The sequence below is a fragment of the Mobula hypostoma genome, chromosome 6 (genome assembly GCF_963921235.1).
Source record: "Mobula hypostoma chromosome 6, sMobHyp1.1, whole genome shotgun sequence".
NCBI lineage: Eukaryota > Metazoa > Chordata > Chondrichthyes > Myliobatiformes > Myliobatidae > Mobula > Mobula hypostoma.
This window is the reverse complement of record NC_086102.1, coordinates 928917-954407: the sequence shown is the minus strand read 5'-3', so window position 1 is coordinate 954407 and position 25491 is coordinate 928917. Positions and strand designations below refer to the sequence as shown.

Sequence of the window (25491 nt, the reverse complement as noted above, 5' to 3'; positions counted from 1 at the left end):
GGACCTCTAGGATAGCAATCCCTGGATTACTAACTGTGCCATGTGCCAGTGAGGGTAAGAATAGAGTGAGTTAGCGGGTGAATGCATGGCTGAGGAACTGGTGCAAGGGAGAGGGTTTCAGACTTGTGGATCATTGGGATCTCTTCAGCAGGAATATGTTGTTTCGGTGCTGTGTGACACTGATCTTACTGAAACTGACTTTGTGTCCTGGTGTGGTCTGTGCCATTTTGAGGGAGAGGGTCCTCCTACACTCTCACAGTCTGGTTACACTGGGCAGGCAGGGTGTCCGGCTGCCATTAGACTGCATGTGGTCGATGAGTATCAGCTCCTTGATTAGCTCTTTCCTTTTGCAGTATCGGAATCCCAGTAACCCTTTGGTCCATTATGATGAAACTGCGGAGGAGATCCTTTCGCAGTGTGATGGTAAGAAACGTACCCCTTGCTCTGGTCCATGCTGTGTTGCCCAAGACCACCCTCCCTCCTCTCATGGTCTGTGCGTCACTGGGTGCCTACTTCAGCCCAAGCCTCACCGTCTCGTGGGGTAATAGGGAGGGGTGGCTGAGCAATCGGGAGGCCTCTGGTCACAAGGGTGTGCCATGGGGAGGGGGGAGGGTTGGACCATGGGAGACTGTGGAGTAGGGTGTGCTGATGGGGAGGGGTGGGGAATGTGTGTGGGAGGGTGTAGATTGGACTGTGGGGGAGTGGGCTGAGCTGTGGGTCAGGTCAGCAGGGTGGTGACTCTCAGCTGTACAGTTTGGGCTGAGGAATGTGACATTGAATGGTGGGAGATGTAGAATCAGTGAAGAAACAAACAATGTGAAGATCTCCTTGGTCCTGAGAGAGGTTGGGCAGAGATGAGGAACAGAATGAAACTTTCATCTGGCAGTTGGAATAGAGTGATCCAATGCTTTGGAAGGGTGTGAGGTGGAAACTACCAACAAATTATTCCCATGTGCTCCTTTTGGCAGGGAAGGTGGACATGCTTGTTGCCGGAGCAGGGACTGGAGGAACCATCACTGGGATTGCTCGAAAGCTGAAGGAGAAATGTCCAAACTGTCAGGTAGTGAGGCGGGGTGTGGGTCCACAGGACTGGAGCCGTGGTCGGGGGGGGTGATGGGGTCACCTGTGGGTCCACAGGACTGGGGAGCCGTGGTCGGGGGGGGGTGATGGGGTCACCTGTGGGTCCACAGGACTGGGGAGCCGTGGTCGGGTGGGGTGATGGGGTTACCTGTGGGTCCAGAGGACTGGGGAGCCGTGGTCGGGGGTGGGGTGATGGAGTCATCTGTGGGTCCACAGGACTGGGGAGCCGTGGTTGGGGGATGGGGGCGGTGGTGGAGTCACCTGTGGGTCCACAGGACTGGGTAGCCGTGGTTGGGGGGGGTGATGGGGTCACCTGTGGGTCCACAGGACTGGGGAGCCGTGATCGGTGGGGGGGTGATGGAGTCACCTGTGGGTCCACAGGACTGGGGAGCCGTGGTCGGGGGGGTGATGGAGTCACCTGTGGGTCCACAGGACTGGGTAGCTGTGGTTGGGGGGGGGGTGATGGGGTCACCTGTGTGTCCACAGGACTGGGGAGCCGTGATTGGTGGGGGGGGTGATGGAGTCACCTGTGGGTCCACAGGACTGGGGAGCTGTGATTGGTGGGGGGTGATGGGGTCACCTGTGGGTCCACAGGACTGGGGAGCCGTGATCGGGGGGGGGGTGATGGGGTCACCTGTGGGTCCACAGGACTGGGGAGCCGTGGTTGGGGGGTGGGGGGGGTTGATGGAGTCACCTGTGGGTCCACAGGACTGGGTAGCCGTGGTTGGGCGGGGGGTGATGGGGTCACCTGTGGGTCCACAGGACTGGGGAGCCGTGGTCGGTGGGGGGGGTGATGGAGTCACCTGTGGGTCCACAGGACTGAGGAGCCGTGGTCGGGGGGGGGTGATGGGGTCACCTGTGGTTCCACAGGACTGGGGAGCCGTGATCGGTGGGGGGGGGCGGTGATGGAGTCACCTGTGGGTCCACAGGACTGGGGAGCCGTGGTCGGGGGGGTGATGGAGTCACCTGTGGGTCCACAGGACTGGGGAGCTGTGGTCGGGGGGGGTGATGGGGTAACCTGTGGGTCCACAGGACTGGGGAGCCATGGTTGGGGGGCGGTGATGGAGTCACCTGTGGGTCCACAGCACTGGGGAGCCGTGGTCGGGGGGGGTGATGGGGTCACCTGTGGGTCCACAGGACTGGGGAGCCGTGATCGGGGGGGGGTGATGGGGTCACCTGTGGGTCCACAGGACTGGGGTGCCGTGATCGGTGGGGGGGGTGATGGGGTCACCTGTGGGTCCACAGGACTGGGGAGCCATGGTATGTGGGATCTATCTGTGACAGTGAGACCAGCTCTTGCCCTTCTGCAAGTGCGTTTGGGAAGGTGTTTGAGGCTCCACGTGTGTGCTGGGAGAGGAGCCAGGTTTAACGAAGGAATGAAATGGAGTGGGTGTGGAGAGTCATAAGATGAGCTCAGACTATTTCCCCTTGTTTTCCCCTACCCTCATCAATCATCCCTGGTCAGACCAGCCATGATCTTGTTGAATGGCGGGGCATACTTGACGGGCCAGATGGTCGACTCCTGCTCTTATTTCTTATGTTCTTATGTCCTCAAAGTAACTCGTTCAGTTTTGTAAGAAATGAAATTCCCCAGAGCAAAGCCATAACTGTCCCTCACTACCTGTCCTTTGCCAGATGTGAGTCGATCCTGTCCCTTTCAATGACTGCTGGCTCCTCTGTGGGGCATTGCCTAGCCCAAGTGTGAGCTGTTTCACTTACTGAGATGCTGTGCCAATAGGGAGGCGTTCTTGCTTGGCTGTTGCTGGGTGTCTCACAGTGATGTTCTCTTCAGATTATCGGAGTGGATCCAGAAGGTTCCATCCTAGCAGAACTTCAGCATCTGAACCAAACAGTTGTCAGCGCATATGAAGTGGAAGGAATAGGCTACGATTTTATCCCTACGGTTCTTGACCGATTGGTGAGTCTCTCTCCAGGGAGGGGACAGATTCTTCCGACATGGCCCTGAACAGGAACAATGGCTGCACTTTGTTTCAGTGTGTGAGTCACATCAGTGGTAGGAGGGAGGGCATAAGATATTTGGATCTCTGGGCTCTCTTCCAGGGAAGGTGGGGCCTGTACAGATGGGATGGTTTGCACCTGATCTGGAGCGGGACTAATATTCCAGCAGAGAAGGTTTGTTAATGCTGTACGGTAGAGCTTAAACTAAAATTGCAGGGGGATGGGAACCAGAGTGTCAGAACCATTAGTAGAGAGGTTGGGGAGGCAGAAATTGGAAAGACCTCAGACAAAGTCAGGAGTCAAAAAGTTGAGCATGTTGCGACTAATATATTTCAATGAGAGAAGTAGAATAGGAAAGGTGGATAATAGTGCTGGAGATGAGGTACTTTTTTTTACAAACGGGCAATGTGTAGTGAGGAAAGGCTGTTGATAGGGAAAAATTGCAGTCAGCAGGATGAGAAGCAATGTAAAAGGCAGACGAAATAGAAAAGCATGAATACAGGACTGAAACTCTTATATTTGTGCACAGTATATGGAATAAGGTCGATGAACTTGTAGCACAGTTACAGATTGGCATGTTTGATGTTGTAGGCATCACTGAATCATGGCTGAAGGAAGATTATAGCTGGGAGCTTAATGTCCAAGGATACACATTGTATCAAAAGGACAGGCAGGTAGGCAGAAGGGATGCTGTTGCTCTGTTGGTTAAAAAAAATGAAATCAAATCATTAGAAAGAAGTGACACTGGGTCAGAAGGTGTTGAATCATTGTGGATTGAGCTAAGGAACTGCAAGGGTAAAAAGACCCTGATGGGAGTTATATACAGACCCCAAAACAGTAGTAAGGATGCGGTCTACAAATTAAAAGGGGAGATAGATAGTGCATGCGATGCGACAGTGAGTATAGGAATAAAATGAGGTGGCAGATAAATGTGTATTGATGGATTGGAGCAGGGGGCAGGGATTCATATATCTGGATAATTGGGACCACTTCTGGGGCAGGTGGGACGTGTACAAAAGGGATGGGTTGCACTTGAATCCCGGGGAACCAATATTCCTGCGGGCAGGTTTACTAGAGCTTTTGGGAGTGGTTTAAACTAATATGGCAGGGGGATGGGAACCAGTATGAAGGAGCTGAGGATGGGCCAGCAGGTTTACAAGTAGATGACGGATGTAGCATGAATGTAAGGAAGGACAAGCCAATGATTGGGTACGAATGCAGACAGAGCAAAGAGTTAAATTGTACCACAGAGGCAAAATTCAAAAGGGTGAAGAATGTGGGACCGAAAGTGCTGTGTTTAAATGTGCGTAGCATTCAGAATAAGGTGGATGAATTTGTGGAGCAATTAGAGATTGGTCAGTATGATGTGGGCAGTGTTGATTGGCAAAGAACACTGGCAGGGAGGAGGACAGAGCAGCAATAGCTGGAATTTCTGGAAGAAATTCGGTAGGCACAGGATATATACATCTCAAAAAGGAAGAAGTATTCTAAAGGCAGATAGAACCATAGAACCATAGAAACTACAGCACAGAAACAGGCCTTTTGGCCCTTCTTGGCTGTGCCGAACCATTTTCTGCCTAGTCCCACTGACCTGCACACGGACCATATCCCTCCATACACCTCCCATCCATGTATCTGTCCAATTTATTCTTAAATGTTAAAAAAGAACCCGCATTTACCACCTCATCTGGCAGCTCATTCCATACTCCCACCACTCTCTGTGTGAAGAAGCCCCCCCTAATGTTCCCTTTAAACTTTTCCCCCCTCACCCTTAACCCATGTCCCCTGGTTTTTTTCTCCCCTTGCCTCAGTGGAAAAAGCCTGCTTGCATTCACTCTATCTATACCCATCATAATTTAATATACCTCTATCAAATCTCCCCTCATTCTTCTATGCTCCAGGGAATAAAGTCCTAACCTATTCAACCTTTCTCTGTAACTGAGGTTCTCAAGTCCCGGCAACATCCTTGTAAACCTTCTCTGCACTCTTTCAACCTTATTTATATCCTTCCTGTAATTTGGTGACCAAAACTGAACGCAATACTCCAGATTCGGCCTCACCAATGCCTTATACACTCTCATCATGACATTCCAGCTCTTATACTCAATACTTCGATTAATAAAGGCCAATGTACCAAAAGCTCTCTTTACGACCCTATCTACCTGTGACGACACTTTCAGGGAATTTTGTATCTGTATTCCCAGATCCCTCTGTTCCACTGCACTCCTCAGTGCCTTACCATTAACCCTGTATGTTCTACATTGGCTTGTCCTTCCAACGTGCAATACCTCACACTTGTCTGTATTAAACTCCATCTGCCATTTTTCAGCCCATTTTTCCAGATGGTCCAAGTCCCTCTGCAGGCTCTGAAAACCTTCCTCACTGTCTACTACACCTCCAATCTTTGTATCATCAGCAAACTTGCTGATCCAATTTACCACATTATCATCCAGATCATTGATATAGATGATAAATAACAATGGACCCAGCACTGATCCCTGTGGCACACCACTAGTCACAGGCCTCCACTCAGAGAAGCAAATCTCTACTACCACTCTCTGGCTTCTTCCATCGAGCCAATGTCTAATCCAATTTACCACCTCTCCATGTATACCTAGCGACTGAATTTTCCTAACTAACCTCCCATGCGGGACCTTGTCAAAGGCCTTACTGAAGTCCATGTAGACAATATCCACTGCCTTCCCTTCATCCACTTTCCTGGTAACCTCCTCAAAAAAACTCCAATAGATTGGTCAAACATGACCTACCACGCACAAAGCCATGTTGACTCTCCCTAATAAGACCCTGTCTATCCAAATGCTTGTAGATTCTGTCTCTTAGTACTCCCTCCAATAACTTACCTACTACTGACGTTAAACTCACCAGCCTATAATTTCCCGGATTACTTTTCGATCCTTTTTTAAACAACGGAACAACATGAGCCACTCTGCAATCCTCCGGCACTTCACCCGTAGACAGCGACATTTTAAATATTTCTGCCAGGGCCCCCGCAATTTCAACACCAGTCTCCTTCAAGGTCCGAGGGAACACTCTGTCAGGTCCCGGGGATTTATCCACTTTAATTTTCCTCAAGACAGCAAGCACCTCCTCCTTTTTAATCTGTAGTTTCCATGGTCTCACTACTTGATTCCCTCAATTCCATAGATTTCATGCCAGCTTCCTTAGAAAATACAGACGCAAAAAACCTATTTAAGATCTCCCCCATTTCCTTTGGTTCCGCACAAAGCCGACCACTCTGATCTTCAAGAGGACCAATTTTATCCCTTACAATCCTTTTGCTCTTAATATACTTGTAAAAGCTCTTTGGATTATCCTTCACTTTGACTGTCAAAGCAACCTCATGTCTTCTTTTAGCCCTCCTGATTTCTTTCTTAAGTATTTTCTTGCACTTCTTATACTCCTCAAGCACCTGATTTACCCCCTGTTTCCTATACATGTCATACAACTCCCTCTTCTTCTTTATCAGAGTTGCAATACCCCTTGAGAACCAAGGTTCCTTATTCCTATTCAATTTGCCTTTAATCCTGACAGGAACATACAAACTCTGCACTCTCAAAATTTCCCCTTTGAAGGCTTCCCACCTACCAATCACATCTTTGCCAGAGGACAACCTGTCCCAATCCACGCTTTTTAGATCCTTTCTCATTTCTTCAAATGTGGCCTTCTTCCAGTTCAGAACCTCAACCCTAGGACCAGATCTATCCTTGTCCATGATAACTCAACGACCAGATCTATCCTTGTCCAGATAACTCAACTGTGACTAATAAGAGAAGTCAAAACTCACATAAAATCCAAAGAGGGGGCATATAATAGTGCAAAAATTAGTGGGAAGTTCGAGTATTGGGAAGCTTTTAAAAACCAACAGAAGACAACTGAAAAAGTTTCTAAATAAGGTGAAGGTAGAATGCGAAAGTAAGCTTGCCAATGTTATTAAAGAGGATATCAAAAGTAGAACTATAGAACACTACAGCACAGAAAACAGGCCATTTGGCCCTTCTAGTCTGTGCCGAAACTTTCTTCATATAAAATGTCGGAAGTTTCTTCGTATAAAATGTAAAAGAGAGGTGACAACAGATATTGTACCACTGAAAAACTATGCTGGAGAGGTAGTAATGAGGGGCAACAAAATGGCACATCAACTGAATAAGTATTTAGCATCGGTCTTCACTGTGGAAGACATTAGCAGTATCGTATGGTGGAAGTTCCAGGTGTTGGGGTCATGAAGTTACTGGAGAGAAGGTTATTGGGAAAATGAAAGATCTGAAGGTAGATGACTATAAGCCATACGAGCAGAATTAGGCTATTCAGCCCATTGAGTCAGCTCATCATGGCTGATCCCAGATCCTATTCAACCTGATACACCTGCCTTCTCGCCATATCCTTTGATGCCCTGACTGATCAGGAAACCATTAATTGAGAAGAGAGAGAGGCAGAAGAAAGGAAACAAGAGGCCAGTTAGTCTAACCTCAGTGGTTGGGAAGACTTTGGAGTTGATTATTAAGGATGCAGTATCAAGGAACTTATAGTCAGCTTGTTTTTCTTTTCCAAGGGAAAATCTTGCCTGACAAATCTGTTGGAATTCTTGAAGAAATAACAAGCAGTATAGACTAAGTTGATGTTGTGTACTTGGATTTTCGGAAGGCCTTTGACAAGGTGCCAGACGTGAGGCTGTTTAACAAGCTACGAGCCCATGGTATTACAGGAAAGATTTCAACATGATAAAGCAGTGGCTGATTGGCAGGTGACGAAGAGTGGGAATGAAGAATCTTTTCTGGTTGGCTGTTGGTGACTGGTGGTGTTCCATGCGACCGATTCCTTTTGCGTTATGTATCAATGATTTAGATGATGGAATTGATAGCTTTGTTGCAGAGTTTGCAGATGATATGAAGATAGGTGGAGGGGCAGGTAGTTTTGAGAAAGTAGAGACACTACAAAAGGACTTAGACGGATTAGGAGAATGGGCAAAGAAATGGCAGATGGAATACAGTATCGGGAAGTGTGTGGTCATCACTTTGGTATTAGAAATGAAAGGGTCGACTATTTTCTTAAGTGGAGAGAAAATACAAAAAAACCGAAGCGTAAAGGGATTTGGGAGTTCTTGTGCAATGATAGCATTTATTTCAAGAGGACTAGAATATAAAACCGAGGATGTAATGTTGAGCCTTTATAAAGCACTGATGAGGCCTCACTCCGAGTATTGTGAGCAGTTTTAGTCCCCTTAGAAAGGATGTGCTGAAACTGGGGAGGGTTCAAAAGAGATTCACAAAAAATGATTCCAGGATTGAATGGCTTGTTATATGAATAGTGTTTGATGGCTCTGGGCCTGTATTCACTGGAATTCAGAAGAATGAGGGGTGACCTCAGTGAAACATTGAATGGTGAAAGGTCTTGATAGAGTGGATGTGTAGAGGACACAGCCTCACCATAGAGGGGTGTCCTTTTAGAGTGGAGATGAGGAGGAATTTTTGTTTTGTAATTTATTTTTTATTGAATTTCATCATCAAACAAACATTTCCATAAGATGTATTTCAGATACTGTACATATATATCGTATAATCATATTCGTCACAAATCTCCACATAATACTTATCTGAGGTATACACTTATAGAAAGGAGAGGAAAGAAAGAACAATCAAAAGAAGAGAACTATGTATAGTAGGGAGTGATCTTTTTTTTTACAACATATTCATTGACTTATGAGAATAAAATCAGGCCTATGAGGTGTTATGTAGTTAATCCATTTTTTCCAGTATGAATCAAATTGTTCCAACTTATGATTAACAGATGCTGTTATCTTCTCCATTTTGTAAATGTCCATTGTAATTTCCATCCATACATTTAAAGTTGGGCTCTCCTGCGATAACCATTTCCTGGTAAGAGTCTGTTTACCAGCCACCGGCAGTATATTCATTAAATATTTAACTCTTTTCAACCATTCTTGAGTTATATACCCAAAATATATGGTCTTACTCTCTAAGGGTATTTCACATTTAAAAATGTCTTGTAGGGCATTATGTATCCCACTCCAATAGTCTTTGTTAACGGGGCATTCCCAGAAAATTTGATAATGGTTTCATTTTGATTTCCACAATTTCTCCAGCAAACAGGGGGGTTACTATCATAATGGGATTTCTGCGAGGGTGTAATAAAATATCTTATCAAGTTTTTCCATCCAAACTCCCTCCATTTCTGTGAAATAGTACATTTCCATTGATACCTCCATATTATTGTCCAGTCTTCCTCAGATATTATTATCCCTCCTTCCTTCTCCCATTTTGTTTTAATGTATGAAGTCGAATGTGTTTTAAGATTTGACAAACCCTTATACACGCTTGAAATGACTCTACGACCGTTGTCTCAATAATATGCTTTTCTAAATAGCTTTATCAGACATGTACTTTCCTTGGTTACATTTTTAACTGTCCTATTAACATACTTTCGCATCTGTAAATACCGGTAAAAGTCTTGTTTTTCTAATAAGTGTTTCTCTTTGAGCATTTCAAAGCTGAACAGTGTTCCTTCTTTCATTATATTGCAAATAGCTGATATTCCTTTAGCTGTCCAGTCTTTAAATCTAGCATCCAGTTTATTCGGCGTAAAATCCAAGTCATATGCACACTATTTAAGAATTGCAATGTCTCTCTCTAGTTTATATTCTTTTATAATAGTTTTCCATATTTTAAGGATCCATTTCACCCACGGGTTATCAATAGTATTTATGTAACTTTGTAGGTTGTTATCAGCCAAAATTGCCTGTATGGGGATGGGAAGTATCCCCTCCTCAATGTCTTTCCATTGAGCGTCATATGATGGATTGCACCAGCATATCACGGCTCTCAACTGTGCTGCAAAATAATACTCTCTAAGAGGGGGTAGGCCCCATTCCCCCCTTTTCCTTGGCTAATTGCAAAGTTTTGAGATGAACCCTAGGCCTTTTACCTTGCCATATATATCTTGATAGCATCTTGTTCCATTCATTGAATTGATTTTGGTTAATCTCTATTGGTAGGGTCTGAAAGAGATATAGTAGTCTGGGCAGTAAATTCATTTTAATAGATTCAATCCTTGAACTGAGACCAAGAAAAGGAATTAGGTTCCATCTTGTTATATCTTCCTTAATTTTTTTTATATATAGGCTGATAATTGCATTCTGATAATTTTGCCTAATCTTTTGGCAGAATGATGCCCAAATATTTGACAGACTATGTTTGCCATGCCCAAGTATATCTACTTTCAATTTCTCTTGGTGGGCTATAGTTATATGAAAGTAGTTGGGTTTTTATCTATGTTGATCTTGTATCTTGATGATTGGCCATATTGTTCAAAGGACTGCATCAATTTAGGTAAAGAGTATGTTGGTTGCCCTAGATAGATCAAAATCTCATCCACGTAACAGGCCAATTTATGCTCTGTCCCTTTTATAGTAATTCCCCTGATATCTTCATTTTGTCTGAGGAGGAATTTCTTTAGCCAGAGAGTGGTGAATCTGTGGAATTATTTGCCATAGGCAACTGAGGAGGCCAAATTTTATGTATATTTAAGGCAGCGATTGATAGATTCTTGTTGATTGGTGAGGATATGAAGGGAGAGGGCAGGAGATTGGGACTGAGAGTAAAAATTGTATCAGCAATGATGAAATGGCAGAGCAGACTTGATGGGCCAAATGCCCTAATTCTGCTCCTGTATCTTATGCTCTTGTGTTCAGCTGTGCTGAAGGCTGAATGACTGCTCTTCTCTGCCTTTTCCAGACATCACTTTGTGCAATTTGGGCTTTCTGGCCTGGGAGCTCTGGGTTGGAAGGGTGGAGGTTCACATGGGTTCCACCTCACAGTTAGGTTTGTGGCCCCTGTGGTTTGGGAGTTTGATATGTGAGTTAGGATGTCTAACCAGTGTGTGTCTCTGCAGGTTGTGGACAAGTGGTACAAGAGCAATGACAAAAGTTCATTTCAAATGGCCCGCCAGCTGATCAGAGAAGAGGGACTACTGTGCGGTGAGAAACTGGTTATAGTGTGATTGTGGATAGGAGGGGATGGGGAGGTCCTTCCACCGGGCCCTTGATTTAAAGACATGCATGCGTGCGTGTGGTGGAGGAGCTGGGGGTTTACTCTTGGCGAAAGCCCTTTGACTGGTCTGCACTTCACCGTCATTAACATTTGGCCGTTCTTTCAGGTGGAAGTTCAGGGAGTGCTGTTTCAGTTGCTGTCCAGGCAGCCCGAAGCCTGAAGAAAGGACAGCGATGTGTGGTTATCCTCCCAGACTCCATCCGCAACTACATGTAAGCCCTTGGGCCTGGGTACTGGCAGTGACAGGCTGAGAAAAGGTGGAGCTTTACACTGACCATTTCAATAGACAATTGGTGCAGGAGTCGGCCATTCGGCCCTTCGAGCCAGCACCACCATTCACTGTGATCATGGCTGATCATCCACAATCAGTACCCCGTTCCTGTCTTCTCCCCATATCCCTTGACTCCGCATTCATTAAGAGCTCTATCTAACTCTTTCTTGAAAGCATCCAGCGAATTGGCTTCCACTGCCTTCTGAGGCAGAGCATTCTCAGCTCCACAACTCTCTGGGTGAAAAAGTTTTTCCTCAACTCCGTTCTAAATGGTCTACCCCTTACTCTCAAATTGTGGCCTCTGGTTCTGGACTCCCCCAACATCGGGAACATGTTTCCTGCCTCTAGCATGTCCAATCCCTTAATAATCTTATATGTTTCAATCAGATCCCCTCTCATGCTTCTACTTTCCAGTGTATACAAGCCCAGTCGCTCCAATCTTTCGACATATGACAGTCCCGCCATCCCGGGAATTAACCTTGTGAACCTACACTGCACTCCCTCATAGCAAGAATGTCCTTCCTCAAATTTGGAGACCAAAACTGTACACAATACCCAAGGGCCCTGCACAACTGCAGAAGGACCTCTTTGCTCCTATACTCAACTCCCCTTGTTATGAAGGCCAACATGCCATTAGCTTTCTTCACTGCCTGCTGTACCTGCATGCTTGCTTTCAGTGACTGATGAACAAGGACACCAAGATCTCGTTGTACTTCCTCTTTTCCTAACTTGACACCATTCAGATAGTAATCTCCCTTCCTGTTCTTGCCACCAAAGTGGATAACCTCACATTTATCCACATTAAACTGTATCTGCCATGCATCTGCTCACTCACCCAACCTGTCCAAGTCACCCTGCATTCTCATAACATCCTCCTCACATTTCGCACTACCACTCAGCTTTGTGTCATCTGCAAATTTGCTAATGTTACTTTTAATCCCTTCATCTAAATCATTAATATATATTGTAAATAGCTGTGGTCCCAGCACCGAGCCTTGCGGTACCCCATTCATCACTGCCTGCCGTTCTGAAAGTGACCTGTTTATCCCTACTCTTTAGTTCCTGTCTGCCAACCAATTTTCTATCCCTATCAGTACCCTACCCCCAATATCATGTGCTACATAGAAACATAGAAAATAGGTGCAGGGGTAGGCCATTCGGCCCTTCGAGCCTGCACCGCCATTCAGTATGATCATGGCTGATCATTCAACTCAGAACCTTGTACCAGCCTTCCCTCCATACCCCCTGATCCCTTTAGCCACAAGGGCCATATCTAACTCCCTCTTAAATATAGCCAATGAACTGGCCTCAACTGTTTCCTGTGGCAGAGAATTCCACAGATTCACCACTCTCTGTGTGAAGAAGTTTTTCCTAATATCGGTCCTAAAAGGCTTCCCCTTTATCCTCAAACTGTGACCCCTCGTTCTGGACTTCCCCAACATCGGGAACAATCTTCCTGCATCTAGCCTGTCCAATCCCTTTAGGATTTTATATGTTTCAATCAGATCCCCCCCTCAGTCTTCTAAATTCCAACGAGTATAAGCCTAGTCGATCCAGTCTTTCATCATATGAAAGTCCTGCCATCCCAAGAATCAATCTGGTGAACCTTCTTTGTACTCCCTCTATGGCAAGGATGTCTTTCCTCAGATTAGGGGACCAAAACTGCACACAGTACTCCAGGTGTGGTCTCACCAAGGCCTTGTACAACTGCAGTAGTACCTTCCTGCTCCTGTACTTGAATCCTCTCGCTATAAATGCCAGCATATACCATTCGCCTTTTTCACCGCCTGCTGTACCTGCATGCCCACTTTCAATGACTGGTGTATAATGACACCCAGGTCTCGTTGCACCTCCCCTTTTCCTAATCAGCCACCATTCAGATAATAATCTGTTTTCCTGTTTTTGCCACCAAAATAGATAACTTCACATTTATCCACATTAAATTGCATCTGCCATGAATTTGCCCACTCACCTAACCTATCCAAGTCACCCTGCATCCTCTTCACAGCTAACACTGCCGCCCAGCTTCGTGTCATCCGCAAACTTGGAGATGCTGCATTTAATTCCCTCATCCAAGTCATTAATATATATTGTAAACAACTGGGGTCCCAGCACTGAGCCTTGCGGTACCCCACTAGTCACTGCCTGCCATTCTGAAAAGGTCCCGTTTATTCCCACTCTTTGCTTCCTGTCTGCCAACCAATTCTCTATCCACATCAATACCTTACCCCCAATACCGTGTGCTTTAAGTTTGCACACTAATCTCCTGTGTGGGACCTTGTCAAAAGCCTTTTGAAAATCCAAATATACCACATCCACTGGTTCTCCCCTATCCACTCTACTAGTTACATCCTCAAAAAATTCTATGAGATTCGTCAGACATGATTGTCCTTTCACAAATCCATGCTGACTTTGTCCGATCATTTCACCGCTTTCCAAATGTGCTGTTATCACATCTTTGATAACTGACTCTAGCAGTTGCCCCACCACCGATGTTAGGCTAACCGGTCTATAATTCCCCGATTTCTCTCTCCCTCCTTTTTTAAAAAGTGGGGTTGCATTAGCCACCCTCCAATCCTCAGGAACTAGTCCAGAATCTAACGAGTTTTGAAAAATTATCACTAATGCATCCACTATTTCTTGGGCTACTTCTTTAAGCACTCTGGGATGCAGACCATCTGGCCCTGGGGATTTATCTGCCTTTAATCCCTTCAATTTACCTAACACCACTTCCCTACTAACATGTATTTCACTCAGTTCCTCCATCTCACTGGACCCTCTGACCCCTACTATTTCTGGAAGATTATTTATGTCCTCCTTAGTGAAGACAGAACCAAAGTAATTATTCAATTGTTCTGCTATGTCCTTGCTCCGCATAATCAATTCACCTGTTTCTGTCTGTAGGGGACCTACATTTGTCTTAAGGGACCTACATTTGTCTTAATTTTGCCCACTAATCTCCATGTGGGACCTTATCAAAGGCTTTCTGAAAGTCCAGGTACACTACATCCACGGGCTCTCCCTTGTCCATTTTCATAGTTACATCCTCAAAAAATTCCAGAGGATTAGTCAAGCATGATTTCCCCTTCGTAAATCCATGCTGACTCGGACCGATCCTGTTACTGCTATCCAAATGTGCCTCTATTTCATCCTTTATAATTGACTCCAGCATCTTCCCCACCACTGATGTCAGGCTAACCGGTCTATAATTGCCTGTTTTCTCTCTCCCTCCTTTCTGTTCCTGCAGATCCAAGTTCCTCAGTGATAAATGGATGGTACAAAAGGGATTCCAACAGAAACTTGCAGAACCTGGCCAGAAGCCCTGGTAAGTAATTTGACTCAGTATTGGGAGGTAGCTGCCCTTGGATGAAGGGTGTAGGAGGACGGGTCCTCATTCAGAGACATCTGGGGATGCTTATGGAGTTTCTGTACTTTTTCAGGTGGTGGAAAGTTTGTGTTGAGCAGCTGAAAATTGTGGCGCCTCTGACCGTACCACCATCTCTGTCCTGTCGAGAAGCCGTGGAGATTCTGCGTGAGAAAGGATATGACCAGGCTCCTGTGGTCACTAAGGCAGGGTGAGAGAAGCCATTCTTCGCTGCAGAAGACTGCACCTTGCTCAGATATATGATAAGGCGGTGTTCCTCAGGCTGGCAGTGTAAGAGGGTTTGGTCAGAGGGAGTAGGACGGGGGATTCATGAGGCAGCTGTTTGGTGTCTTAGGGTCCTTCTCAAATCCAGCTTTCCATCTGAGCATGCTGTGAACACAGAATGCTGGTCACCCGACTGGAATCACCAGGAAGGACTGTGTGTGGGTGGTGGCAAGGGAAGAGGGACAGAGCAGGTGGTAGATCCCCTGGAAGGGACATGCTGGATGGTATGGAGAAATGAGGAACAGTCCCTGTGAGGGGGAGGGGAAAATGGGTGGTGATGGGATCTCATAGAAACTATGAATGGGAATATCATTGAATGGGGATACTGCTGTTGAAAGGGAGGGCCACTGGAGCTCTATATTTTGCTTCGCAGCTGAAGTGGAGTGGTGGGAGCAGAGGTACAGGATGAGAAGAGGTGTGCGGTGGTAGAGGGGAGAAGGAAGAGACGTGTGGAAAGTCTCATCAAATCAAATATGCTGGCTTTGGTGAAAGGTGGTTCTCACTGCATTGTCCTGTATTCTTCTCCCTGTTCATTGGGCTGGGGTGATAGTGTTTCCCCTCAGGAGTGTGCTAGCAGGTGCTGTCTGCTTTGTGATTCTTGTATGTTTGTGTTTTCAGGCAGGTTCTGGGAGTGGTGACTCTCAGTCATATGCTCAGCTCCATCCTGACTGCCAAGGTTCAGCATGATGATCCAGTCATTGAAGTTCTTACCAAGCACTTTCCACAGGTACTGACCCTCACTTACTTTGTAGGGCTCAAGTATTTGAAGTTAAAGTGGGAAACTGTGTGTGGCCCATTTGGCTCATCTCGCTTGTAGAGGTTCTTTCAAAGAGCTCTCCGTGTAGTCCCAGATCCCTGCTGTCTTTGCAAAGCCCGCGGGCAGTGTATGGATTGTTTCTTGTTATCTCTGATTACTAACTCTCCTCCTTTTATTAAAATTCTTCAGGATTATTAGTGCCTCTTTCCTAATCAGCTCAGTAACAATCTCAGCCCAGAGTCCCCTTCCCCGTTCTGCCCTCTTCCTTACCAGTCCTGGTGAAGGATCTCCACCCAAAATGTCAATTTATTCCCCTCCCTAGATGCTGCCTGGTCCACTGAGTTCCTTTGGGATTGTGCGTGTGTGTGTGTGTTGATACCTCATGCTTGGGACTGTTGTGATGCTTTCCTACCCTGCTTGGTGTTGGATGCAGTAATCTCATTTCAGAGACTGCTTGGTTTGCATCCAGTCCAGGTTAAAGCTGAGGATCACATTAGTAACCTCTCAGCTTGCCTTGCTCCTTGTGGGACGGTTCCATGCTTGTTCATTCACAATCATTGTAATACCTGTTCTGCTATTCGGAGTAATTACCGTTAATTTGGCTTTCAGTACCTGTTGTTACTGTCCTCTGGCTCTGACACCTTTCCTCTTTCTAAATTCCTCACAATTTACTTTTTTTCCAAGTTTCGTGTCATCATTATGGGTGGTTCTTTGTTATCAGGTGTCAACCTTGCGAGCCTGGTGCTGGACATGCTGAACAGTCAGACAGCTCTTCCCATCGGTAGGAATGATACAGAGTGGGGATGGGCATTGTTTGTTGCAAATAGTGAAAGATTTCCATCTCTATATTACCTTCACATCCTAATTGGGATGACCCAGAGTATTCTGAAATCTCAGAACTGTGGTTACTGTACATGCACTGGCCAATTCGCAGAGAAGATCCCACAAGAGCAATGTGGTGATCACTAGAAAACTCGTTGGTAAAGGCAAGTCGAGGCTGGAGCTCTGGCTTGACCCCTTGCACCTATTCACGTCAGGATCCTGTGTGTTCACTTGAAACACCAGACTCTTGTCAGTGTCTGCTCTAAGAGATGCAGTCTGGTGAAGGGTCTCAGCCTGACACATCGACTGTTTATTCCCCTTCATGTTTGCTGCCTGATGTGCTGAGTTCCCCGGCATTTTATGTCTGTTGCTAAGAGATGCAGTTCTCAGTATAGACTTCTAGCGCTGCACTGGAGTGCTTGCGTTAATGGCACTGGGCGGAGTGAGACGAGGGACAGTGAAAGAGTGCTGTTTCTCATTGACAGACATAATGAAAGCTGAGGTTGGGTCGGTGCAGCAGAATGAGCCTTTCCCTACACAATGACATTGTTCACTCACAGGGCAGGCACAACACTGCCCATGTCTGATCACAGCACTGGCTGCTCCAGTGAAGTGTGCTGGAAGTTGGAGTTGGAGGGAATTTCACAAACTGCTGCTGAGACAAACAAGTGTAAAGGCAGTTGGCAGGGAGCAGCCGACTCTCAAATATGGGGAGGGAGATGTTAGTCTCGACAACGGGGAGGGAGACGTGGACTGGTCAATCTACCACAAACTTTCAGCAGACAGTGAAAGAGAAAACAAGGGCAAAGTTTAGCAGTAGACAGATTGTTGTTGCTTCAAAGCAGGGGAAATATGAGAGAATGTAGACCGTGAGGAATAGAGCTTTAGCTGTAGAAAGAAAAGAGAGATCTGGGTAACCACTGTGCCTTTGAAAATGAGGCTGAGATTAGTGGTGAGGAGTTAAATAAGGATCATTTGGCACATTGTGAACATTCCATGGATGAAGATAATGCTGGATTGAATTAAATACCATCACAATCGTGACTGATAGAATTGAAGGTTGATGCAAGTGTCTTGATCCTGTGATCATTAAAGAGACGTGGCAACTGAGATATTGGATGCATTAGTTGTAATATTTCAATAATCCGTGGAAAAAAGGATCAGCCATGATTGAATGGTGGAGCGGACTTGATGGCCAAATGGCCTAATTCTGCTCCCATGTCTTATCGATTGGAAAAGTGCCCAAATGATACCACTGTTCAGAAGTGATGGAGGCAGAGGGAGGGTAGCTCAGACTGACTACTGTAACACGCACTATCAGAGAAATATAGAACATGGAGCCATATGGTACAGTACAGGCCATTTGGCCCATCCAGTCTGTGCTGTACCAGAGGGAGGATAACTCAGACTGACTAACGTGTTGTTGGATATTATAGAGTGTGGAACCGTACAGTACAGTACAAACCCTTCGGCCTGTGGTGTACCAACCTTTTAACCTCAAGCTAACACTTCACTCCTGCGAACGTTAGACTCAATTCAATAATGTAATTATGAAATAGTAATCTAACTGAGCAGAATCAGCAAAGGGGGAAGCCTTGAGTTTTTTGAGGAAGTGTTGACTAGAGTGGTGAGAGGAGAGCCAATAAAAGTAGAAATATTTGACAAGGTGCCTCACACGAGGTTAAGTCTCAGGATAAGAGCCTATGGTGTTGGAGATAGATAAAAGATTTCTTACTGAGCAGGAAGCCAGGATTAAAGAAAGGGGTTCATTTAGTTGTGGACATTGGGATACTACGATCCCAGTTGTTTATAGACAATAGGTGCAGGAGTAGGCCATTCGGCCCTTTGAGCCAGCACCGCCATTCACTGTGATCATGGCTGATCATCCACTATCAGTATCCAGTTCCTGCCTTATCCCCATTACCTTTGATTCCGCTATCTTTAAGAGCTCTATCCATCTCTTTTTTGAAAGCATCCCGAGACTTGGCCTCCACAGCCTTCTGGGGCAGAGCATTCCATATATCCACCACTCTCTGGGTGAAAAAGTTTTTCCTCAACTCCATTCAAAATGGCCTACCCCTTATTCTTAAACTGTGGCCTCTGGTTCTGGACTCACCCATCAGCGGGAACATGCTTCCTGCCTGCAGCGTGTCCAATCCCTTAATAATCTTCTATGTTTTAATAAGATGCCCTCTCAGCCTTCTAAATTCCAGAGTATACAAGCCCAGTCGCTTATATACAATTTGTATGTAACAATGATACAACCATTGTTGGCAGAATCTCAGATGGCGACAGGAGCGAGATACACCAGCTGGTTGAGTGGTGTCGCAGCAACACCTTGCACTCAATGTCACTATGACCCAAAGAGCTGATTGTGGACTTTAATTGTATATGTATATTAACTGTTTTTAACACACACCTACTATTTTTTGCTATTTTATCATGTATTGCATTGTACTGCTGCCACTTAGTTAACAGATTTCACAAGATTTGCCAGTGATATTGATTCTGTTACACATCACTGACTAGGAAGAGGATGTTAGTCAGATGACACAAGTATATGTGGAAAGGCAAATGCAACAGGTTCTGGTCACCGTGTTACGGGAAGAATGTGGAGGGTCATCACAGTGTTGCCTGGAGTAGAGTATTGGCTACAAGGAGAGGATGGACAAACTTGATGTGTTTTCTCTGGGGCGCTGGAGGCTGACGGGAGATCTGACTGAGGTATATAAAATAATGAAAGACAGATTCAATTCTGGCCACCTCATTACCAAAAGGATTTGGGGGCTTTGGCACGATGCAGAAGAGGTTCACTCGAATGCTTCCTGGATTAGAGGGCACATGCTATAATGAGAGGTTTAATAAACATGGTTGTTTTCCTTACAGCAGTGAAGGCTAAGAGGACATATGATGAGTTTTCTAATTTGAGAGCTTTAGAGAGGGTAGACAGACAGTGCCTTATTCCCAGAGTTGAAATGCCTAATACCAGAGAGCATGTATCTAAGGTGAGAGGTAAATCCAAAGGAGATGTGCAGGGTAAGTTTTTTACACAAAGAATGTACAGCCAAGGGTGATGTTAGGAGTGTTCAAGAGCTCTTGGATAGGTACATGAATGTGCAGGAAATCTATGGGTATGGGCATTCTGTCGGCAGAAGGGATTAGATTATTTGGGGATTTAATTGCTAATTTAATTGGACTGAAGTTTCGAAGCTGGTACCTTCTGCCCACATAGTGCTTATCAGGGAAAGGATATTAAGGTTAAGATATCATGGTTGAGAGAGGTGCAACATTTCGCAAAAGAAGTAAAGATCAGACAGGGTCTTCAGAATTGTAATTTAGCCAGGAAGAAGCTTAAGGGATTTAGAAGAGACCATAAGACGTGGGAGCGGAGTTAGGCCATTCAGTCCTATAGCGGCTACTCGAACAAACCCACACCACTTTGAGACTGGGCACTGGATGGCTGGGGGTGCTGTTAATCCTGGTTGATACATCGTCCATACAATCCAACGATAATAATGTTCAACGTGGAAGAAATGGATTCTATCCTTTATTAGTAACTAGCAAAACAAACAATCTTGAAGCAATAAAACTAATGAAACTAAAACTATCAAAAGTAAGCAAAGCTAAATGCAAACAGTTAAACAAATTAAACGCTCAACAAAAGGATTATCTCCCTACCTACTCCCTAGTTCTAAAGTAATCACACTCTCTAAAAGGCGTGAACACGTAATTAAAACTCTTCACTTCTACCACGCCCCCACCCACATGACTAACTACCATAATAAACATAATAAATGCGCGACACAGAATACAATGCAGATAGAAACCAGCTCCTACAGGCTGCCAAGTGTGCTCTGGCTGATTTATTATCCCTCTCAATCCCATTCTCCTGCCTTCTCCCTGTAGAATTTGACACCCTTACTAATCAAGAACCTATTAACCTCCACCTTAAATATACCCAATGAACTGGCCTGCACAGCTGTTTGTGGTAATGAATTCCACAGATTCACCATCCTCTGGCTAAATAAATTTTTCCCATCTCTGTTCTCAAGGGACATCCTTCAGTTCTGAGGCTGTGCCATCTGGTGTTAGACTCACCACTATAGGAAACATCCTTTCCACATCCACTCTAACTGGACTTGTGACCGAAAGACCATAAGACATTGGAGCAGAATTAGGCCATCTGGCCGATTGAGTCTGCTTCACCATTCAATCATGGCTGTTCCTCTTCTCTCCTCCTCAGCCCCACCCCCTAGCCTTCTCCCCATAACCTTTGATGCCATGTCCAATCAAGAACCTATCAATCTCTGCCTTAAATACACCCAACCACCTGGCCTCTGCAGTTGCCTGTGGTAATAAATTCCACAAATTCACCACCCTCTGGTGAAAGGAATTCCTTTGCATCTCTATTTTGAAAGGACGCCCCTCTATCCTAAGGCTGTACCCTCTTGTCCTAGACTCTCCCACCATGGGAAACATCCTTTCCACATCTACTCTGTCAAGGCCTTTCAACATTCGAAATGTTTTGGTGAGATGCCCCTCATCCTTCTAAATTTCAGCAAGTACAGACCCTGAGCCATCAAACATTCCTCGTATGATAACCCTTTCATTCCCAGAATCATCCTTGTGAACCTCCTTTGAACCCTCTCCAATGCCAGCACATCTTTTCTTAAATGAGGAGTCCAAAACTATTAACAATTGACTAACATTGTCCCAACCACTGAGGTCAGGCTAACTGGTCTATCATTTCCTTTCTGGTGCCTTCCTCCTTTCTTAAAGAGTGGAGTGATATTTGCAATTTTCCAGTCCCTTGACACCATGCCAGAGTCCAATGATTTTTGAAAGATCATTACTAATACCTCCACAATCTCTACCGCTACCTCTTTCAAAACCCCAGCGTGCAGTTCACCTGGTCCGGGTGACTAGTGCACTCTTGCGTCCTTCAGCTCTTTGAGCACCTTCTCCCTTGTAATAGTAACTGCACTATCTTCCCTCACACCCTTCAACATCTGACACACTGCCAGTGTCTTCCACAGTGAAGACTGACACAAAATACTTATTTAGTTCATCTGCCATTTCCTTGTCCCCCATTATTATTTCGCTGGTCTCAGTTTCTAGCAGTTCTAAATTTTTTATCTGCTCTCAACTCTTTTATTTTTTACATATTTGAAAAAGCTTTTACTATCTACTTTGATACTGTTTGCTACTTTGCTTTCATATTTCATCTTTTCCCTCCTAATGATTATTTTAGTTGCTAGAAACATAGAAAACCTACAGCACAATACAGGCCCTTCGGCCCACAAAGTTGTGCCCAACATGTCTTACCTTAGAAATTACTAGGGTTACCCAGAGCCCTCTGTTTTTCTAAGCTCCATGTACCTATCCAAAAGTCCCTTAAAAGACCCTATCGTATCCGCCTCCATCACCATTGCCGGCAGCCCATTCCACGCACTCACCACTCTCTGAGTAAAAAAACTTACCCCTGAAATCTCCTCTATATCTACTCCCCAGCACCTTAAACCTGTGTCCTCGTGTGGCAACCATTTCAGCCCTGGGAAAAAGCCTCTGACTATCCACACGATCAATGCCCCACACGATCAATGCCTGTCATCATCTTATACACCTCTATCAGGTCACCTCTCATCCTCCGTCACTCCAAGGAGAAAAGGCGGAGTTTACTCGACCTGTTTTCATAAGGCATGCTCCCCAATCCAGGCAACATCCTTGTAAATCTCCTCTGCACCCTTTCTATGGTTTCCACATCCTTCCTATAGTGAGGTGACCAGAACTGAGCACAGTACTCCAAGTGGGGTTTGACCAGGATCCTATATAGCTGCAACATTACCTCTCAGCTCTTAAACACAGTCTTGGCTCCTAAATTCAATTCCACAATTGATAAAGTCCAATACGCCGCATGCCTTCTTAACCACAGAGTCAACCTGTGCAGCTGCTTTGAGTATCCTATGGACTTGGACCTCAAGATCCCTCTGCTCCTCCACATTGCCAGGAGCCTTACCATTAATACTATATTCTGCCATCATATTTGACCTCCCAAAATGAACCACTCCACACTTATCTGGGTTGAACTCCATCTGCCACTTCTCAGCCCAGTTTTGCATCCTATCATTGTCCTCTTGCAGCCTCCACACTATCCACAACACCCCCAACCTTTGTGTCATCGGCAAATTTACGAACCCATCCCTCCACTTCCTCATCCAGGTCATTTATAAAAATTACAAAGAGGAAGGGTCCCAGAACAGATCCCTGAGGCACACCACTGGTCACCATGCAGAATATGACTCATCTACAACCACTCTTTGCCTTCTGTGGGCAAGCCAGTTCTGGATCCACAAAGCAATATCCCCCTGGATCCCATGCCTCCTTACTCTCTCAATAAGCCTTGCATAGGGTACCTTATCAAATGCCTTGCTGAAATCCATATATGCTACATCTACTGCTCTACCTACATCAATGTGTTTAGTCACATCCTCAAAAAATTCAATCAGGCTCGTAAGGCACAACCTGCCCTTGACAAAGCCATGCTGACTATTCCAAATTGTATTATACTTCTCCAAATGTTACATAGAAACATAGAAAACCTACAGCACAATACAGGCCCTTCGGCCCACAATGCTGTGCTGAACATGTCCCTACCTTAGAAATTAACAGGCTTACCCATAGCCCTCTATTTTTCTAAGCTCCATGTACCTATCTAAAAGTCTCTTAAAAGACCCTATTGTATTCATCTCCACCACCATTGCCGACAGCCCATTCCACACACTCACCACTCTCTGAGTAAAAAACTTACCCCTGACATCTCCTCTGTACCTACTCCCCAGCACCTTAAACCTGTGTCCTCTAGTGTCAACCATTTCAGCCCTGGGAAAAAGCCTCTGACTATCCACACAATCAATGCCTCTCATCATCTTATACACCTCTATCAGGTCACCTCTCATCCTCCGTCGCTTCAAGGAGAAAGGCCGAGTTCACACAACCTGTTTTATAGAACATAGAACATAGAATTGTACAGCACAATTCAGGCCCTGCCTCCCATATAACCCCCCACCTTAAATTCCTCCATATACCTGTCTAGTAGTCTCTTAAACTTCACTAGTGTACCTGCCTCCACCACTGACTCAGGCATTGCATTCCACGCACCAACCACTCCCTGAGTAAAAAACCTTCCTCTAATAACCCCCTTGAACTTCCCACCCTTTACCGTAAAGCCATGTCCTCTTGTATTGAGCAGTGGTGCCCTGGGAAAGAGGTGCTGGCTATCCACTCTATCTATTCCTCTTAATGTCTTGTACACCTCCATCATGTCTCCTCTCATCCTCCTTCTCTCCAGAGAGTAAAGCCCTAGCTCCCTTAATCTCTGATCATAATGCATACTCTCTAAACCAGGCAGCATCCTGGTAAATCTCCTCTGTACCCTTTCCAATGCTTCTACATCCTTCCTATAGTGAGGCGACCAGAACTGGACACAGTACTCCAAGTGTGGCCTCACCAGAGTTTTATAGAGCTGCATCATTACCTCGTGACTCTTAAACATAGAAGCATAGAAAATAGGTGCAGGAGTAGGCCATTCGGCCCTTCGAGCCTGCACCACCATTCAATGGCTGAACTCTATCCCTCAACTTATGAAAGCTAACACCCCATAAGATTTCTTAACTACCCTATCTACCTGTGAGGCAACTTTAAGGGATCTGTGGACATGTACCTCCAGATCCCTCTGCTCCTCCAGACTACCAAGTATCCTGCCATTTACTTTGTACTCTGCCTTGGAATTTGTCCTTCCAAAGTGTACCACCTCATACTTCTCCGGGTTGAGCTCCATCTGCTACTTCTCAGCCCACTTCTGCATCCTATCAGTGTCATAAGGCATGCTCCCCAGTCCAGGCAACATCCTTGTAAATCTCCTCTGCACCCTTTCTATGGTTTCCACATTCTTCCTGCAGTGAGGTGACCAGAACTGAGCACAGTACTCCAAGTGGGGTCTGACCAGGGCCCTATATACTGGAACATTACCTCTTGGCTTCTGAATCCAATCCCACAATTGATGAAGGCCAATACACTGTATACCTTCTTAACCACAGAGTCAGCCTGCGCAGCTGCTTTGAGCGTCCAATGGACTTGGACCCCAAGATCCCTCTGATCCTCCACACCAAGAAGAGTCTTACCATTAATACTATATTCTGCCATCGTATTTGACCTGCCAAAATGAACCACTTCACACTTAGTCCTGATGAAGGGTCTCGGCCCGAAACGTCGACTGTACCTCTTCCTAGAGATGCTGCCTGGCCTGCTGCGTTCACCAGCAACTTTTATGTGTGTCACTTCACCCTTATCTGGGTTGAACTCTATCTGCCACTTCTCAGCCCAGTTTTGCATCCTATCAAGGTCCTGCTGTAACCTTTGATAGCCCTCCACACTATCCGCAACACCCTCAACCTTTCTGTCATCAGCAAATTTACTAACTCATCCCTCCACTTCCTCATCCAGGTCATTTATAAAAATCACGAAGAGTCCCAGAACAGATCCCTGAGGCATACCACTGGTCACTGACCTCAATGCAGAAAATGACCATAAATCCTGCATAAATGTTCATAAATCCTGCACTTCAGGATCTTCTCCATCAACTTACCAACCACTGAATTAAGACTCACTGGTCTATAATTTCCTGGGCTATCTCTACTCCCTTTCCTGAATAAGGGAACAACATCCGCAACCCTCCAATCCTTCTGTCCCCATTGATGATGCAAAGATTATCGTCAGAGGCTCAGCAATCTCCTCCCTCACCTCCCACAGTAGCCTGGGGTACATCCCATCCAGTCCCGGTGACTTATTCAACTTGATGCTTTCCAAAACC

The 25491-nt window shown here is 45.5% G+C and overlaps 1 protein-coding gene across 2 annotated transcripts in view; it reads left to right on the top strand.

The window, feature by feature from the left end:
* Positions 1 to 25491, top strand: part of cbsa (cystathionine beta-synthase a) — a 71864-nt gene that overhangs the window by 34751 nt on the left and 11622 nt on the right. The window contains exons 7-14 of one of the 2 annotated variants that reach the window (XM_063050196.1): positions 354 to 423; positions 969 to 1060; positions 2873 to 2998; positions 10966 to 11050; positions 11230 to 11335; positions 14642 to 14719; positions 14835 to 14969; positions 15662 to 15770. In XM_063050196.1, the coding sequence (XP_062906266.1) occupies positions 354 to 423; positions 969 to 1060; positions 2873 to 2998; positions 10966 to 11050; positions 11230 to 11335; positions 14642 to 14719; positions 14835 to 14969; positions 15662 to 15770 (801 nt within the window). The remainder of the gene's footprint in view (positions 1 to 353; positions 424 to 968; positions 1061 to 2872; positions 2999 to 10965; positions 11051 to 11229; positions 11336 to 14641; positions 14720 to 14834; positions 14970 to 15661; positions 15771 to 25491) is intronic. The other variant, XM_063050197.1, reaches the window with a different exon arrangement.